Source organism: Glandiceps talaboti, chromosome 3, assembly GCF_964340395.1.
Source record: "Glandiceps talaboti chromosome 3, keGlaTala1.1, whole genome shotgun sequence".
NCBI lineage: Eukaryota > Metazoa > Hemichordata > Enteropneusta > Spengelidae > Glandiceps > Glandiceps talaboti.
Window position 1 is genome coordinate 11025103 of NC_135551.1, and position 20296 is coordinate 11045398.

The 20296-nt window shown below is 36.0% G+C and overlaps 1 protein-coding gene across 7 annotated transcripts in view; it reads right to left on the reverse strand.

The window, feature by feature from the left end:
• The window catches only part of LOC144432816 (dynein axonemal heavy chain 8-like), a 109422-nt gene that overhangs the window by 71700 nt on the left and 17426 nt on the right, over positions 1-20296 (reverse strand). For all 7 annotated transcript variants that reach the window (XM_078121101.1, XM_078121104.1, XM_078121102.1 and 4 more), the window contains exons 14-30: positions 18853-18980; positions 17928-18056; positions 17227-17368; positions 16311-16629; positions 15483-15703; positions 14729-15021; positions 14103-14278; positions 13248-13404; positions 8389-8601; positions 7616-7729; positions 7034-7275; positions 5689-6142; positions 4722-4921; positions 3300-3597; positions 2278-2412; positions 991-1215; positions 65-173 (exon numbers count right to left, since the gene is read on the reverse strand). In XM_078121101.1, the coding sequence (XP_077977227.1) occupies positions 65-173; positions 991-1215; positions 2278-2412; positions 3300-3597; positions 4722-4921; positions 5689-6142; positions 7034-7275; positions 7616-7729; positions 8389-8601; positions 13248-13404; positions 14103-14278; positions 14729-15021; positions 15483-15703; positions 16311-16629; positions 17227-17368; positions 17928-18056; positions 18853-18980 (3555 nt within the window). The remainder of the gene's footprint in view (positions 1-64; positions 174-990; positions 1216-2277; positions 2413-3299; positions 3598-4721; positions 4922-5688; positions 6143-7033; positions 7276-7615; positions 7730-8388; positions 8602-13247; positions 13405-14102; positions 14279-14728; positions 15022-15482; positions 15704-16310; positions 16630-17226; positions 17369-17927; positions 18057-18852; positions 18981-20296) is intronic.

Sequence of the window (20296 nt, forward strand, 5' to 3'; positions counted from 1 at the left end):
AAGGTTTTTATACTAAAAGTTGTTTGTGTCTCCAACTGATAATGATTTTTTCTCTTCTACTGACCTTCTTGACCCATATAACATCTAAGACATCTTCTCCATTCAAAATCACCAGGTTCTCGTATTTTTCTATTTGCCATGTTGTCTAGGGTATCTCTCAAATACAGTGATAACTGAAAAATAAACATTAACAGAATATCATTCAAAACTTATTATTATCAAAATATTTCATATTAGTAAAGTGGCTGAATCACTAGGAGAATATATGAGGTGAAAGTTCTGAGAAATGAAATGGTATAGCATTAAAAAGGGGAATGCCACTCCAGGAAATAAACTTTGTATTTTCATCAACTTTTCACAACTCCTATAGGAGCTTATTTCCTTTACCTAAATAGTCATGAATATTCAGTGTACATTGAACTGATAATAATACAACTGCCAACATCAGATGGAACCTGTTACAAACAGGGAAAGTAAACAACTGAATTGGGCTAATAACAGTTGACACAGCATGTTGGCAGTATACAGAGATTTGTAATACCGTAGGTCACATTCACAAACAAATTTGCAGTTCCCCTGCCCTGGTATTTCATGTACAGGTAAAGAGGCCATAAAACTGTTCTTATCAAATGATGGAATGTGATACAAGTCTCTGCACTTCCAACATGCTGAGCTAAGTGTTATTAATCCAAATCAGTTGTTTACTTTCCCTGTTTGTAACAGGTTCTGTTTGTACATGCTTTGATGTCAGCAGTTGTACCTGCTAAGGGACATCAGGCAAAGGAGTTCCTCTGAAAGAAGAATTGAAGTGAGAAAATGAGTTTCAATTTGGTGTTTCTTGTCAACTACACAAAGTATATATTGATGTAAAATAATGAAATAACTCTCCAGAACCCAAAGTTTATGAAAATAAGTTTTATTTCCTGGAGAGTTGGTCCCCTTTAGAACAAAAGGACATCAATGTAAAGCAAACTTTCACTTTTTACTTACCCCTAGTAGACTCTCTAGTCTTAGTTTATGTACTGATGTGACTGGTTCATCCATACCCTTCCACATACCCCTACCCATGACAGAGGACACACGGTTGACAACTGTCAAGAATTTCTTGGCTGAGTTACTCAGTGCTTTTCTCTCGTATTTGATTTCTGCAATGCCAAGTTCACATTCTCTAGTCCAGTATGACATGAGACCGAGTCTGGCAACTTGACCTGGGTACTGTTGTTTAGAGAGAGAGATACAGAAATGCAAATGAGTTATACTGAATACTTAGTCTGTGAGTTACAACATGTAGTGCCATAGCTAACAGCCAGCACCCACATTGTAAAGAAAGGCTTCATCAGGGACAAATGATATAATATACTGTAAAACTACTGGTAGATATTTTAGCCACTCGAAAATTTACAATTTTACAGTCTTCAGCTAGTTCTCAATGACTAATTTTTAATAATAATTTGCCAGACTAAATTCTGTTCATGTACAAGAAGATATTTTCATCTACTTAATTTTGTGTCTTTGTCTTCCAGCGAAATAAGTGAAAATAAGTTTTTTAGTGAAAATTTCCATCTTTACAGTATCTGACATTCTAGTGAAAGTGTCCAGGTTTACAGGTATCTGACATTCTAGTGAAAGTGTCCAGGTTTACAGGTATCTGACATTCTAGTGAAAGTGTCCAGGTTTACAGGTATCTGACATTCTAGTGAAAGTGTCCAGGTTTACAGGTATCTGACATTCTAGTGAAAACCTATAAATAATGATTTCATATCAGATACGTCATCACGTACAATAACAAAGATTTTACACATCTAGTAATCTTTTGCTATTTATTGAATTATAAACAAGGACTTGACATATGTTGTTTCACATTGATTTTTTTAAATAGGAAGCCATGAAAAAACAGTTTTATTAATCAAAAAATCAAAAATGAATATCCAATCCATATGGCCACTTTAAGCTCAAAGTACAAGATCCTATATATATATTTATTTATTTATTTATTGAATGACCCATTCATAGGCTCCTTTGGTGCAGTGTTAGTGCAGGAGGAAACCGGAGTACCCAGGGAAAACATGTGTTGTACAGTAGAGTCAAACTGAATGACACTCTTCTTACTTACAGCGTGGTAAACTTTAATCAAACCCAGTCGACACCTGGTGGGTTCAAACCCAGGCTGTAGAGGTAAGAGGTGTACAAGCTAACCGCTTGGCCACCACCAACGATATATAAAACCCTATAAAAGTCAAAATTTATCCAAGTTACAGTCTATACAAGTAGACTTACTTTAAATGCTAGTTCTTCTATTGGTAAACCAGCATTGACATCATGTAGTGCCTTACAGGCTGCAGAATATAGAGTCTTACTGATACTCTCTTGTAAAGATTTCAACCAAACCTCTACACCATCACGTAATGACACCTGAACAAAGAAAACATCAAATTATGTTTTTTAGAGAATTAGGTAGTTAATTCTGACAAACTTACTACATGTAACTGTACTTACACAAAATACAATTCCTTAGTGAATAAAACATCCTACAAAATTTGGAAAAAAGTAAACACACAATGTATATAACAGAGAATAAGTTAATAACATTATATTCCAGGCAATTCCACAATTAATGTTCCTACATTGTCAAAATTAAGACAACTATCTTGAACTGGAGTTTGCAAAAATGGGACAACAGTTTGATTTTTTAATTTTGTCTGGTGACCCTAATTTCATGCTTGATTTTGCGAAACTGATTCCACAATTCTTGGGCAAACTACTGGTACCAGCAGTATATTCTTAGACTTAGGTGCACACTGTATTTCCTGAGTAAAAATTTTCACCAAATAATCAACTTAGTCAGTATAAAAATAAAATATATCTACTCACAGAGTAAAAAAAAAGCATGAAAATAATCTAAAATTTTGCCGACACCTGTTTGGCAACATCAGGTTTATACTGAAACTGACGGTACAGGTTTCAATACAAATAATTTTCACAATGTTTTTTAATTACAGGACTTGTACATACATCATCCTAGTACTAAGTATTTACTGTATTTTTCACGGAATCAAATTTCCCACTACAAGAGTTTTCCACAATCATGCATGTTTAATATTTCTTTCTGACTTGCCATATATGGAGTCAGTGATTATGAATAAATTAACAACCCTTGACAGAACAGCCACCATCCTATATTGACCACTTTATGTCAGTCGCCCTGACTGATTGCTATACACAGGTTTGGCTGCATTTATGTTTTACTGAGTAACAGTTTGTATCATTAAATCATCTACAAAAAATCTAAAAAGACATACCTCCTCATCTAATGGAAGTGTTTCTCCTTCCTGTGAGACGACAGAGACAGCCTGGAAGTAGTCATTGTGATCACCTTGAGATCCCACACTGTCTGTAATACCACTCTGTGCAGTGGTAGGTGTTCTCCTCCCGCCAACACTAGCCATTCTACCTCCAGGATAGAGGGACGAATCTCTGTCACCCATGCTACTGTGGTATAACTCTCTACCAGTCAGTTTATCAGGAGAGTTCGTTGAACTGTAGCCATCGGAGAAGACTCTCTCTAATTTGACGTCGTATACATTTCCAAATATAGCTCTGAAAATAAAAAGATTTATTCTGTATTTATGAGTGCATAGAGGACTGCTAGCTATATAATAGTACTGCCTTGATCTTTTAGGGTAAGATACAATACTTTATTCTGTTTCTTTATTCTGTAAATACCTGCCACTTTGTAGTCAAGTCGAGGCATTTCTACTATACTAAACTCGCCACATTTGTTTAATGTTACATTGTACTTTCCCACTCTGTGGTGCACTCAAAGCACTTTATAATTACTATTCATGGCATGGACCTATAGTGGCACAAGTTATACTTTGTCAACTCCCTTGGGGGCATACAATCCAGTGCAGCCTTTATAAGTGTATAGGATTAGGACTTTTAAATTACCATTGCAACCTGTATCCTACAAGTCCCCAGTTATACAGCTGGGTTGACTTGGGCACATTCATACATGTATTGTAATTCAATTCTAGGCCCTAGGACTTAAGCTAGCATTTCAGAAACAATAGAGGTGAGGTGACCTGCAAATTCTAAGCTAGGCACTCTAACCATTCAACCACCATAACTCCACTATTGATAAGATGGCAGCGACATGGCTAGATTCCAAGCTAGTCACTCTAACCTTTCGACCATCATAACGCCACTAAATGACAAATGAAAGTGGCAAAGCTATAGAGCTAACAACCTATAGATTCCAAGCCAGCCACTCTAACCAATTTAACTATGATCAAAGTTTGTCAGGAAATGGTCACTGAAGATGTTATTCCCCTGGGCCAATATTTTTCTTCGTTCAACCAAGGAAAATATGAGTGACCTAAGGGAGCTTTGTCACTACTCATCTAGCAACTCGTAGTGACAACACCCTTAGGTGATGAGTATTTTCTGGCTGAATGGAGAAATGTATTAGAGAATAACATAATTATACAAGCACAAGTAATATCAAAGAAAAATTGAGGAAAGTAATGGTAATTTTTAATGTTTTGACTCATAAGAGTCATATTCCAAATACAGCAAAACCAGTAATGTAGGCACACATTGTCATGACATAGACAAGCACTGTCGTGATGTGGAACAACCAGCCTATATATTCCATAATTTTTGTTCAGCTTGGCTTGTGCATGGTATGATTCTCTCCTCTAATTCTATATTTGTCAACTCACCTAAGATGTGGTTTGACAGATTCCAAATCATTGGGTCTACTAAGAACAGACAGAAGAACAGCATCTGACATAAAATAGAATCTTGGGAAGGATCTACGTTTGTTATCTAGATATCCCATCAATGACTTGAAGCAAATCTCCAGTTCTTCTGAGATGTGTCGTAGTACAACTCCCTTGGGGACTTCACCACCAATGCAGGACTGAAAGAAAATCAAAACAGTTTCTTAGATTTCCTTGTCAAGTTAAACAATATTTAAAATGATGATATATATCATAAGATACAAATACTGGACGTGTAGATTTTAAATGCAGTCTATGTAGCGATACAAAGACTCATTCAATTTAATTTTGAGATGAGAAGTACACCACTACATGTACATCAGTATATCACAGTACAAGTACAACCAGTATACATGATTGATGTACCTTTAAAGTGACCATATGGATGAGGATTTGGTAATTTTTTTGGATTTTTAATTTATAAAACAATTTTATCATGGCTTCCTACTTGAAAAATCAATGTGAAACAATTTAGACCAAGTCCTTGTTTGTAACTCAATAAATTGCAAAAACATAATGAAATCTATAATGCTTGTTATTGTACATACAAGCACTAACTTCTGTACACATCTTTTAGCTTTTTTTGCAATGTATAGAGTTACAAATACAGACTTAGTCTGTGTTGTTTCACATTAACATTTCAAGTAGGAAGCCATCATGATAAAATAGTTTTATAACCAAAATCATTACCAAATCCTCATCCATATGGCCACTCTAAACATTACACCTGGTAATAATTTTTTCGTGTCTAGTGTTACGTTGTTGCATGTTGCCATGCAGATTGCACAAATGCAAAAAAATGACAATAATACAAACTTTGTATGAAGTGAAATGCTGAAAAGAATTTTGCCAATTGAATAGCTATAGTACATTTAATAGGTTTAAGTCGATGACAATGAAAACCAACCTGTAGAACATTCCTGGTATCGTAAGCCCTCTTCATAATTTTGGTCCAACTTTTATCAATTCTACTAAACCTCTTGGCTTCCTGTGGCAGCTCTTTAGCAGTAGCACTAATACTAAACACAGCTTCCAAATACTGCCACAAATCTTGTACTTCCAACCACTGTTCCAATACCATCCCAACAGCTTTCAGTTTCTCAGCCCAGCCAGCAGCCTCCTCTCTCAGTGGGCCTATATACCTAGATGTCAACATATTCGCTAACAAGGCCTGGGCGTCTTCTAACTGTTCTAGTAAATGTTCAGAACTGTCTTTTTCTAAAAAGATGGGTCCTCGTTTCTTGTAGTTTTGGAATGTCAACACTTGCTCTGTCCATTCTTCCTCCGTTATTCTCAATTTGACTTCAAGTTCAAGTTCTTTGCTGGCACACCTACAGATTTCTTCTATTTCTACTTGATGTCTGTCACGGAATAAAACATAGTTAATGTAAGATTACGATTGAAGTTTAAATATTATGTTCATGGCTCTTTATTTTTTTTTTTTTGATCTGTAGTAAAAATGTACAAAAACAAACCTGAATCTTTTAGTTTACAGTACATGTACTAGTTTCACACCTCAGTAGGCTTTTTACAGGCCTGTGCATCTTCTAAGTACCGTTCCAATAGTTTCAACAATTTGGTAATTCGTTCACATTTTTCCATTTGGTATGTTTTTGATGACACACACATTTCACTAAATTTTAAAAGGAATTACTAGTAATTTCACTAATCATGTTATGACTATTCTAGCATAAGGTCCATTCATTTCCATAGTTACATCTACACTGTACATGCAAATTTTCTACCGATGACCTTTGACCTTTGACCATGCTCTACATGATTTTTAAATTAGAAGAGATATAACTTTATTACAACCATATAATAGAAATTTGACAATTCTATTTGTGTACATAAGTGTAATAAAGATATTAAAGAATACTACAATGAAATAGGCTAATGTTATAAGTATATTATAAGTACAGCAAATGTCTTGATTAAATATTTTTACATGAGTTTAGATACACATGTACATTGGATTTCTACACTCCATTGGTGTTCTCTTGGTACCTATCCCCCCCCCCCCCCATGTCTGTACATTGGTATCATCTACCATGATAAAACAATGAGAATAATCCATAATATAGTAACAATAGGGGGTGACTACAACTACTTTATGGATTTCTCAAACTTACAAGAGTTTGAGGATTGAGCTCTCAGAAGGGTTACTCCTGAAACATTGGCTATTTTTTTTTTAATTTTGTTGGACCGTCAACATTTTATCTTAACAAGTTTTCGTATTAAAGTATACTCACTTCATTAATCCAATATCAAGTAGATGTAATAGTTTGAAAACGTTGGCTTCAAGTTGAAATGAACTACCAGTAACAGACATGACTTGTAACCAATGTCTGTTACGGATTTCCTTGGAGGCAAGTTTATGTAGCAATGGGAAGACGTCCAGGTAAGCATTGATGGCATCCTTCATATCATTGTATGCATCCCAATCTTTAAGTTTGTCTGGCATTGCAAGACATTCCTCAGAATACTCCTCAACCTGGCAAACAAAACACAGAAATGTTTAAATTTCAAAACACAGAAATATTACCCAGACTCCCATGCTCCACTACAAGACCACTAAGAAGAGAGTCTACACCCAAGTCGTCCACACCAGAAGTTACAAAGTACATTTCTTCTGAGTCATGATGAATGGGCTTTACAAGGCCCATTCTTCATAATTACCGTAAGATGTATCAGTCACAAACCTGTCGCAAAGGAAGCAGGATCATTTAGCGTACAATGTTGGATGTGAAGTATTCCCAGAATGCACTGCTCTGGTAGAGCCCCCCCCCCCCCCCCTCTAAAATCATAGACATAATTTGTTGTAAGTAACCTACCTCAATATGTGCCTCTCTCAAGTCAGCATCAGCCCACAATGAATCTCTAAACCTGTTATCAAATGCTATAAACTTCTGAAACAGACCGTACAGTAATCCCAACAAATCTAATTCCTGCGGGTACAAACAAAAGAGAGCCATGGAATCAACTTAAGGATTAAAGTCAACTTAACAACACTATCGTGAGTTTTAAAGCTGCACATGATCTTTACTTGTTACTAATATAGTATGAATTAGTCTAGTTACTATATATATTTGTAGTCATTTTATACGATGTCTCTCTCCATGTATAGTACAACCCGGAAGTCAAATGGACAAAGTCTACCAAAAACCTAGCTAAATCTCCTGTTGGGGAAAAGGGTGAACAGTGCAAGTCAGTAGTAATCCATTGCACAACGACAGGCAGCAGTAATACTAATGGGCCATTCAAGACTGCAAACAGGAAATTGAGAATACAGCACCCTCACTCAAATTGAGGTATCATCACCTCATTGTACCATTTCTTAAGAGATTTGTCCCTTCGTATTCTGTAGAAGTGTAAATCAGGGTCCATGTTTTTCGTATTGTTCAGACATCAAGGAAAGCAGCAGTGCTCTATGATTAACCAAGTAACCTATACCATGTATACTCCCATGATACACAAAGACAGGAAGTAGAACGCCACCATGGCAAATTTTAGAATGGCTTATTGATTACTTCATCAAATTTGCTACAAACTCAACTTCAAAGTTGATGATGTCATCATGTTTATATCAACGTTCCAATCATCTTACCTCTCCAGTCCTGTCCAATTCTGGGAATGGTTTCTGTATGATACCAAACAGTCTGGACACAGAGTCTAGAGTTTTTCTCTTGTTGCTGTATAGTTTAAAGATGTTCTGGAATTCATGCAGTCTAGAGACGGCTTCAGCTGGAGGCACACCAGGTACTGCTGGACCCTGGGCATCAAAACTATTTCTGAACTGTATAACCTCCACAACAAACAACTGAAATACGAAGAAAAGTAAGTGATAAATTAAAATACTAAATTAAAATTCTTTGAAACAGACAGGATTTTAATATTTTATACTGAGTCTTGTAGTGAAATTGTAATATGTAATATGTCTACTAAGCTCACTGGTAAAAGTTTCACTCTGCCTAAATATCACTGGACAGAAATGAGGTCATCAAACTCAATTATCGTATCATAACCTGCTCAAAGTCAAACTCACACATGCTGATAACTTGCACTCTATCACATAACCCATGCCATGCCCTGGATAATGCACAAACATTCCCATTATCATGTTAGCACGTTGGAGCCTTGTATATATATATATGTATGTATATCGTCGCATCAGTGCAGTAAGGTCGTATCTGCTATGCAATTGTATAGGCAGATACAACCTTACTGTACTGACACGATGATATAATAATATGACTTTATTCCCAGACACAAAATAATACAAGTCCGTAAAGAGAGTATGATTACATAAATAAATGGGAAAGGGATCGAAAAATAATTATCTGTCAACTAATCTAGTCCAACCCCACAAATACATGCAAGATTATCAGTTCACCATAGAGGATAAACAGGGAATTGATAACGGGAATGCTTAATAAGCATTATTCAGGGTATGGTATGAGTTGTGTGCGATAGAGTGCGAGTAATTAGCATGTGTGAGGTTGAGCAGGCTATGATACAATAGTACAATCTTATTATTGGGTACATAATAAAATGAAAAATGTTACATATTATTTTTTGTTTCAGGGCATGTCTTTTGAAAATAGCAGGAGAGCTAAAAATCACTCTCCTGAAACCATCCAGGCGAGTGGTAGGCGAGTGATTTAATACATCTCCTGAAAATAGTCAGGCGAGTGAAGAAAAAAAATTTCATTTTCATTTCTATTTGTATTTTTGGCCAGTTGGCTCCGAATAAATAAAATAATAAAAAAAAACATTAAAAAAATGTATGCAAAAATATATTTGTAAGTAACAGTTCGTTTGGTTATTTGTACAATTATTATTGCAACAATTTTGTTAAGTCTGTGCACATCAAAATCTTGATAAAATATTCAGTTTTTTGTTGTGATAAGTAGTACAATAGAAAACTAGGTTTTTAATTTCAAATTCTAACTGGTCTTGTTTTCTTAGAACGTTTTTATAAAAACATCCTACCTGAATATCTCCTCCGGAACAATTTATAGTCGCTACAAAGTACATGTTTTGGAGGGCATTGAAGAAACCACCACTTCTATTTCGCTTAAAATGCAGCTAATTCAAACTTGAGATTGTTCAAAACTATAATGAATTGACAAAAACTAACGTGCCCCAGATGACAAATGCCTCCTGATGTTGAGCTTTGACGTTGACGTTAAATTGCTTGCTCAGTAATTTGACTAATTTGTAACCGTTCACTTGATCCGAGACAATAAAACACGTAACCCCACCTAGTACCTGCACACGGACGACCGGTGTCGCCGACTAAGGGAGTGTACAGTTTTAACTTCCAGGGGGGGCCGGAGGATTTTCAGGGGGGGCCACCAATTTTTATCAAGAAAAATTAGGGGGGGCTAAACAAAAATTTCACTATTTGTTAGGGGGGGGGCCACAAAAAAACAACCTAACCTGAATGTCAGGATGGACAAGTGCCAGATATGTATATAAAATAAAATATAGGCAAAACCCAACACTTGACTGTGCACAATGTCCTACAGAAGTAGCATTTAACATGGATTGATGATAAAACAGTGCACAAACCTATTAAATCACAATATTTGTATTCAGTGAAACAAAAATTGACCAGCGACTCTGCCACTTCTCAAGGTAACTTTCCCATGAAATTGTGTAGGACTTGTTTCATCACAATCACTGTCTGAGATATCAGCCGTGCTTGAAGTTTCAGAGTTATCAGAAAAACAATCATCACTGTCTATAACACCTATTATAGCATTTTCACTTTCAGAGTCACTACTATTTGTATCACTGATGTCTGTAGTTGTAGTTTGAAGTTCATTTGCAGTCACTTTTCTTGACCTAAATTCAGGTGTTCCAAGTATGTGCATTGATATTATGTCTACTTTTTCTCCTTTTAATTTTCTATATTTTGGCAATTTATGCTTGTCTAGATATTTATCTAGCTCTTTTACGTTCAGTTTTTCTAGAGTTCCACTTATGAATAACTGCAACCAGTCATAGTCATTATAATTCTTGTTTTCTCTTTTCTTCTGTACCTCTAACCAATGTCTGGATCTAATGTTTTTCATCCTCTCCAAATTTCTCAAATGTTCAATGTAGTTTTTAACACTGTTCACACTGACAATATATATTTCTCAGCAAAACGAGAAATAGCAGCTTCATCATTTAATTGTTTTGAAACATAGAGCTTTTTTAAGTTAGCTCGTGGTTGGTAGTCATCAACAGTTCAATTTGTGTTTGGTGTTTCAAACACTGTAGTGGAACAGTAACTACACTATTTTTGGCACAACTGGAACTGAGGTTCATTGTGCCTACATGTATGTCATCAAACAGTGTGCATGAGTGTGTAAATCAATGGGACTGATTGATTTGATATTTGGTATGGACATTACTTATAATGTAATCAACTAAACATAAACCTTCTGTAACAGTTCCTACTTTTCAAAGTGTGAGGTGATATTTAATATTCACTTGGTAGAATTATTTTAATTCTGAAATTAAAGTTTGAAGAGATGTTTTCATTCTATCACCATGGTAGGGTTCAAGTATTATATGATAGCTTTTGTGAGTTTGAATTAAACACAAAATTATTCACAGGTGCTGGGTGAGGAATGTATTCATAACAAGCCATGTATTCATAAAAAATATTATTCAACCCTTTGAAGTGATACATGTACTCCCCCCCCCCCCCTCAGCGCATCAGTTTACTAAAGTCTCTTGAAATATAGTCAAGAAGTGTTTTATATTTTGCGTAGAGATAATATGAATACTATAATATAGGAAGGGTCTTAATATGTATTTCAATCTTAAATAACATGTTTTCCCTTTGCACTGCAATTAAAAATGTTTCTAAAATGTGTAATTTATGAAGTGTTTAAATTAATAATAAATGATTGTGTGACCAACCACTGCAAATTAATCCTAAAATTTGAATATGTTCACATGGAAAAAAGTTTCCTCATGGTGCAATTTTGCACTATTTTTTCCAAACCTCTGATAAATAAGTAATATATATATATATATTTACTTGTTCATTTATTTGCTAATTTATGTCAGTGATGGGCTAAAAATCCAAGAAAAAGTGTAGCCAGACCAGTAGTCTATTCTGTCACCCCTCAGTTGTAAGTAGACATCCTGTCAGCCAATTTAACTTATAATAGTCTTTATTTGTGATTTTATGAGTGTCCATGATTCAACAACTTTGTGCACTGGTTCAATTCTGAAGTAAGTATAAATATGGAATTAGTTGATACATGTAGCAACTGCTGGCAAATCTATGTGTTGCTGTATCTGTGTTTCATCTGTGCGTATTTTTGTTAGTGGTTTCAGGGGGGGGGCCATGAAATAAAAACAAGAAGTCTTAGGGGGGGCCAGATAATTTATACCAGTTTTTGTAGGGGGGGGGGGGGGGGGCCACCAATAAAAATCCCTTGCTTCATTAGAAATCCTCCGGCCTCCCCCTGGAAATTAAAAATGTACACTCCCTAAAGTAGCGAGATCCGTTCACGTCTGAGCAGCAGACCTACTTTGTTTTAGAAATCACAACAAGGCGAAAATTCGAGCAAATATTTTATATGTTACAGCAGTCGATAAAGTCATGGAGGTAAAACAGACGTGGTCGGCAGTTGAATAGATCATCCGACAAAAACAATGAAACTGCGTGTTGGAGATTATGACCCGGGAATTTCTCTGAAAACTGCACGAGAATAATAAGATAAGATGGGAAAAATATCGACAAATTATTTTTATTTTTATTTTGTAAAATAGTCGATCTTGTAATAAGTTATTGTCATTCTTTCAATGCCCTCCAAAACATCGCCAAGCTATTGTCGGAACTCTGGGCATGTACTTTGTGTAGCGACTATAAATCGCAGTTGTTGTTCATGTTCCGGAGGAGACATTCACGTAGGATGGTCTCCAAAACCACGTTCTAACAAAACTAGGCCGATCGGAATTTAAAACTCAACTCATCGATCCATGGATTGCTGAAAACGAGAACTCCAAACAGTCATCGTATCAATCGTAATTGCGCAATTTGCAGTGGTGCGAAAGTTCAAATCTCCCTGCATACTGAGCTGATCAATATTCATGATATGCCATGACATCATGCATGTCCCGCTTCGAATACGTCACTATTTTTCCCATATAAGGGTAGTACAATGCAAATTTCAGATACATAAATAGGTCATGAATGACAGCGCTGACTTCAGCTGGAGATCGACGATTATGAACACGGAAGTTTTCCACGCTCCAACCACGTAATTTTACCGAATAAACGTTGATTTTTATGGTAACCACATATTGAAAAATGATATAAAATAACATCAGGCTGTTGTACAGGGTGGTTGGGGCCCACGCGAGTGGAAAATCGCTCTCGTGGATTTTAATTTGCGCGAGCGGTAGGCGAGCGGAGCGATCGCTCGCCTCAAAAGGCATGCCCTGTAATGTTTTTACCTTGGTTTGTTTGTCCAGTTCTTGTTCAAATGCCGTCCTCTGTTCTTTCAATAGTTTAACTCTAGCTGCTTCAGCCATATCAATTACCTCCTGCCATTTATCCCTCAGATTGTTGACCTCCTCAACTTCACTTCTTGGAAGACGTAGTTTGTACTCCCTGTTAATACAAATGAAGATATCACTTATTAGATAATGTGTCTGAAACATTTTAGGCAAATGACGCATCAGAAATTTGGTACACACATGGACTGTTTCAACACTAGATGGACGAATTCAAGCCTGGTGTTACATGTTAATCCTTTTGTTAACACTGGGCGATGCCTTGTGTTACCATCAGATAGGTCTAGGCAATATAACCCCTCCAGTTACTAATATATGCTAGTGGGGCGTTAGTGTCAGCTAAGCATTAGCACTGAACATGCCTGGTTTTAACATAGGGCTAGTGCAGACATGTTGCTAACACATACTGGTGAGGTATTAGTGTCAGCCTGGTGTCAGCACTGAGCTTATCTGGTGTTAACATAGATCTAGTGTGGATATAAACCCTTCAGGCTGCTAACACATACTGGTGAGGGTATTAATGTTAGCCCCACCCTAACACTGAAATAAGGTGGTGTTAACATAGGTATACTGTAGGTAGTAACACCATCCATACATTCTGGTGAAGTGTTAGTGCCAGCTAGTGTCAGAACTGAGCTATCCCAACTCTAGTTTGATGTCATACCAACAATAACATGATTCCTGGGTTATAAGCTGTATGCCATAACCTGCATATTATGAAGGCTCTATATCAGATCCCACTATGTCACTTTATCAATATATTCTATTTTATTCATAAGAGGAAGAATGACTTACTGTAGATTATCATAGGCTGTCTCTATTGGTAGGTAAATAGCATCTATCTTGTTTTCCATGTCTCTAAGTTCTTCCAGCAGGTTGAGGGCAGTATTCAGTTGGTCCAGTGTTATCACATCCAAGTTGAGTCTATTTATCATGTTTGATCTGTACAACACAGCTTGGTCTAACTTTCTCTGTCAACACAAGGAAGAGTAAGGTTATATTCTGGTAATGGGGACTCAATCATCTCTCAACTTTCACAATGTTACAATTTGAAGTGTTACATGTTGCTTAGTTTGTAATGTATGCAGCGATGGGGCGCCCTCACACATCAGTCAAACACTTTTACGTAATTACAGAGCTGGCCGTTGAGGGCGCAACAACATGGCATATCTTACAACCTACATGTTAGTGAGATTGGATTCAAAGGAACATGTGATAACTCAAGAAGTAAAGTTATTAATATACATTATAAGACACTAAAAAGGTACAAATGTAGTTTGATAGTATTATTTAATACTCTGGGATATGTCTTTTCACAAGAAATGCCAGTTTTTATCATTTTGACCTAGAGCAACAAAATTTGGCTATCGTTGGAGAGCACACTGATTGGCACCCACATGTCTGCATCTACATCTACGTACCTTTGCCTCTTCATGTAGTGTTGTAGCATACTGTGTTTTCCATGCAATAGCAAAGCCATACAACGCATCAGTGATGGGACTCGTAGTCAGACAGATTGGACCAACTGGTAAGATGGCAGGAATACTTTGTAGTTTGTTTTCAATGTGTAACAATCTTTCTACTTCTCTCTTGACGGCGTACTGACCAGGTTCAGCATTGATGAACTCCAGGAAGTTACCTTGCATGTCATCACGCCATAGGAAGTCATAGAAACGGAAATGGAACAAGTGATGATCCACTGTTCTCTGTAAGTCTGGAAAAAAAAATACATTAAAAATGTAAAATTTGTCAGTATTGAATCATAATGTCATTATTTCACAGAAAATACTCCCTTTGAACACTCACTCCTCCAGCTCTATGAATTAACAGTATTTTTGTCAAGAGTCCGCAGTATGTAAAATCTACCAGAGTTCTCATACATTTCACTGAGATTTCCCTAGCAACAGTGTTCATGCTATGGCAGTAACTAGGTAAAAGTTGCGTGCATATAAACCCATCATTTATGGTACACAGTATGAGTATAACTTCTCTAATTAGTAGATCTTGCACAATAAGTTCCTGACTGATGGCTTACTACATGGAATCCACTAAATTTTCATCCCGTTCACCCCACCTCACACCCCCAACCCACCCCTACACGCCCTATCCTTTATTCAGTAACAATTAGACTATACCAAATAAAGCATCAACATAGGGGTGTGTCATTACACTCACCATCCACAACTTCACTAAGCTGTAACAGTAGATCTTGTACAATTGGTTCCTGTGTGATAGCCTCATAGATAGGTTCTCCTAGACTTTCACCACCCCACCATGCAACATTGTTAGTAACACCAAGTATAGCTGATCCAATCTCTCCCAATGCTTGCTGCACTGAGTCCAAGGTAGGCTGGATAATGATGTTAGGAATAGCAAACTTGACTTCAACCTCAAACCTGCCACGATAAAAATAAATACACAAAATCAAAATTGTGTGCTTTTGGGAGTGGTATGTCATTTTTTTAGTGAAAATAAATTTGGTTTATTACTACTATTGTATTATTATCAAAATCAGACACAGATAATTTTTACGGCCCGGATATGGATTTTGCGGACTGAGGTCGGCGGTGGAAGAGCCCAACATCAAATTGATTTTGTGCCTTTATAGGTATCTTTGCTATAGGCTGATGCATCATGGGAGTCAACAGAACTAATATTCATTGTTAAACAATGAATATTCATGAGAAATGTTTTACATTCATTGCTCAATCACAAATATATCATTTCTGCTGACTCCCATGATGCAATAGCCCATAGTAAAGATACCCTATAAAGGCACAAGATCAACTTGATGTTTTTTTCTGAAATTGCAAGTAATTACAAGTGATGTAAAATCATGAAAATGACTCTCAAGAACAAGTAGTTTACGAAAATGTCCTTCTTTCCTAGAGTGGTGTTCCCTCTGTTAAAATTTGAATGATGAATGTGTGAAAATTAGAGCGAGGGCGCTGTTACACATAAAATGTTGTTACTATATCATTGTTCCTATACACCTCTCCCTACCTTAGATACGTGACTTCACTGGCTTTCTCAGTGGTCCAAGTCATGTCAGACAAATACGACAACGAAGACATCGGTCTCCCACGAGTACTAGCAGCACTCTTGATTCTACTACCAGCACTTCGAGTTCCTGGACGACTGCGTGGTCGACTACTGGTTGGACGAGACTCTTCCATGATAGGTTCGGGACTCATAGACGGTGGTGCTATTTCATAACTATGGTCTTCAAAGATACTATCGCATCCCGATGCTTCAGCCAGAGTAAGAAGTGAACGACAAACTGACGACATGACAGCATCGTATACTTGGATGGAGTAATGACCTGCAGTAAGAAAATCACAAATAATCGGAATTTTTACAAAAAAAAAAATTAATTTCCCTTTCAATTACATTCAATAATACATAAAGAGTTTCCAGTCAATCCAAGTATCAAACTCTTCTTTCTTTCTTTTTTAAATCATTGTCTGTCAGTATCTAGCCAGTCTATGTCACTGGTCTGTGACTATGATAATTCTTGACAACATCAGCCTGTCTATGCCATTGATCTGTGACTAAGATAGCTCTTGACTACACTCAGCTTGGTATTGAATCCTAAATCAAGTGAGTAATGCAATTTAAAAATAATACCATAACCCTATTACTCACCGTGGGGGTGATTAATATCTATACAGTATGTAGACTACACAACCCCTTCCCCTTCTATAAATACCCAATGCATGAAGTGTGATAATTCACATGCAATTTACATATATGCAAATATCATGTACACTTAAATATACTGGTATTTTGATAATGGCATTTGAGGGTGTGGCTAACTTAATCAGATAGAATCACTACTACATAACGAGGTGAGTGTGGGCGAGAGTTATCATAGTCACAGATCAGTGGTGTAGACAATCTAGTTAATGTCCATTCTTACCCAGTAATTCAGCAGCAATCTGATCATCAGCTGTAGCACTTCTACTTGTACGCATAGTGGTTGGTGTATGACCATGACCTTTGGGTGACCCTCGGTAGGAAGTCGCAGACTGGGAGGTCGGTGACCTGGTACTACCATCAGACTGTTGAGAAAACAAATAGTACCATTGTCATTATTACTGAATAAATTATGTCATCTATTTATTTATTTATTTATTTTATTCATGTATTCATTTATCTATTCATTCATTCACTTGTTCATTTGTTCAATCATTTATTCATTTATCTATTTATTTATTCATTTACTCATTATTTATTTATTCATTCATTCATTCATTCATTCATTTATTTATTCATTTATGACTACTCAGTAAACTCAATTCACAGTCAATTACAACACTGACCAGATCATCTTACCTTGCAAAATAGTAATTGTCATCATTTGGTCCAACTTTGTAACCATGGCATTATAACTACATAATTCCTGAAAAACCTTGACCAATTTTTTACTCAAGTATACTTTTATTTATAACAAGTTCATGTATGTGACAATTTTGCCCTTAAATACATCGCCCTCCAGTGTTCACTTCGAGAAATTGTGATGTCATGTCTTCCTATCCCTGAGTGAAAAGAATTCAATGTAAGCATTGTCATTTTGTAAGGCCGTTAAAGTAGTAATAGTTAAGTAACATATAATCTTACCTTTTTGTTGTATTTCAGTATATCCACTAATTCATGGATGGCTACTTCTATTTGCATCACATACTGGTACAGTTCATTACCTCTCATTCTCACTGTCTCTAACACTTCAGCACAAAACTGACTGGGAGGCTACAAGGAAAAGCAGTATTACGCAAGTCAGTGTTACATATGTACGTGAGTGCTGGCGAATAATATGGCACAGATGTTGTATTTAACAGTCATGTTTTGTTCAGAATGGATACTTTACTTCTAATCAAAAAGTATACCACATCTTAATAAAGTGTTATGTCTATTTCACTCAGCATTCATGTAATTCTATCATGTTTGGACCAATGTAACTATCCTGTATTTGTGTTAAATTTCAACCAAACTTGACTGGTACAATATCGGACTGCACTAGCGTCCTCACTTGAGCAAGAGGACAGTGCTTTTGTTTTTATTGTAATAGCAATAGTTTGGTTGGGTTTCATCGATGGACTAAAATAATAGGCAGAGATGTGACACACACGCAATCTAAAGTGATAAGGTAACTAACACTGCATGAAAAGTGGTGTTTCCAGTTTTATATACATGATGGTCACACGACCGAAATGTGGCATTTCTGGATTTTCGGCAATTTCGTTGTGTGACCATCATGTAAACGTAACCAGAAATGCCACCCTTTGATGCAGTGTTGACATGGCAATTTTACAGCCTTTTTTAATACATTTTAAATGAAATAAAGACAACAGGACTCTACGCAGCCCGGTCCATTAAAGCTATAGCTAGTGTGAAATCACATTTCCAGGGTCAAACGTCACTTAATAATTATTTTTTTGCTCAACTTATTTCTCTGTCACCCACTTCACCAAATCATCATTTCAGTTTTAGATCATAGACTACTTGACAGATATTTTAATGTACATATAACATAGCATACACTTACCCAGGATCTAGAGAAAGCCAAATCCATGTCAAAGAGAAACAAACCAGCGATGGTTTCAATCTTACCAAGGATTTTATTCTCCACCACACTACTGACTCTGTCTACAACATGTTTCAATTTCAGATTAGCTGGAAATAAATAACATGTATACAATTAAATTAGTAACACTTCAAATGAGAGTATACCCATACTAATAATTCAGTGTTTCTCATCATAACACCTTAAAAATTATTGGTCTGTTATCGGTAAAAAAAACCAAAAAGGTATGAAAAAAGTAAGTGTATGTGTACATGTTGGTGATACTTTCAATTCATAATCTTACTTTAATATTGTGAATGACTTAAACATGATTAAAGTCAGAAGGAAACTCTTTCAACTGAGTTTTATTAAAGTTCCAAAACTTCCATCCATGGCCAGAAGTCAGATATTTTGCACGAAATACATTTTTTACATTTAACCCATGCACGTTTTACATTTTTTAAAGAGAAGTTAGTATTCATTAAATGCAAGCTACCCGGACCATCGCCGACAGATAGAATGTATTTCGTGCAACTCTAGAATGTATTAAATGCATTAAATGTATTAAATGTATTAAATGTATTAAATGCAAGTTACCCGGACCATCGCCGAGAAATAGTATGTATTTCGTGCAACTCTAGAATGTATTAAATGCATTAAAATTGTATTAAATGCAAGCTACCCGGACCATCGCCGACAAACGACAAATATAATGTATTTCGTGCAACTCTAGAATGTATTAAATGCATTAAATGTATTAAATGCAGAGTTGCATGAAATACATTCTAGTATCGTGAGACGGTACGGGACCTTGCATTTAATACATTTAATGTATTAAATGTATTAAATGCATTAAATGTATTAAATGCATTAAATGTATTAAATGCAAGCTACCCGGACCATCGCCGAGGAATAGAATGTATTTCGTGCAACTCTAGAATGTATTAAATGTATTAAATGTATTAAATGCAAGCTACTCGGACCATCGCTGAGGAATAGAATGTATTTCGTGCAACTCTACAATGTATTAAATGCATTAAATGTATTAAATGTATTAAATGTATTAAATGCAAGCTACCCGGACCATCGCTGAGAAATAGAATGTATTTCGTGCAACTCTAGAATGTATTAAATGTATTAAATGCATTAAATGTATTAAATGTATTAAATGCAAGCTACCCGGACCATCGCCGAGGAATAGAATGTATTTCGTGCAACTCTAGAATGTATTAAATGTATTAAATGTATTAAATGTATTAAATGCAAACTACCCGGACCATCGCCGAGAAATAGAATGTATTTCGTGCAACTCTAGAATGTATTTAATGTATTAAATGCATTAAATGTATTAAATGTATTAAATGCAAGCTACCCGGACCATCGCCGAGGAATAGAATGTATTTCGTGCAACTCTAGAATGTATTAA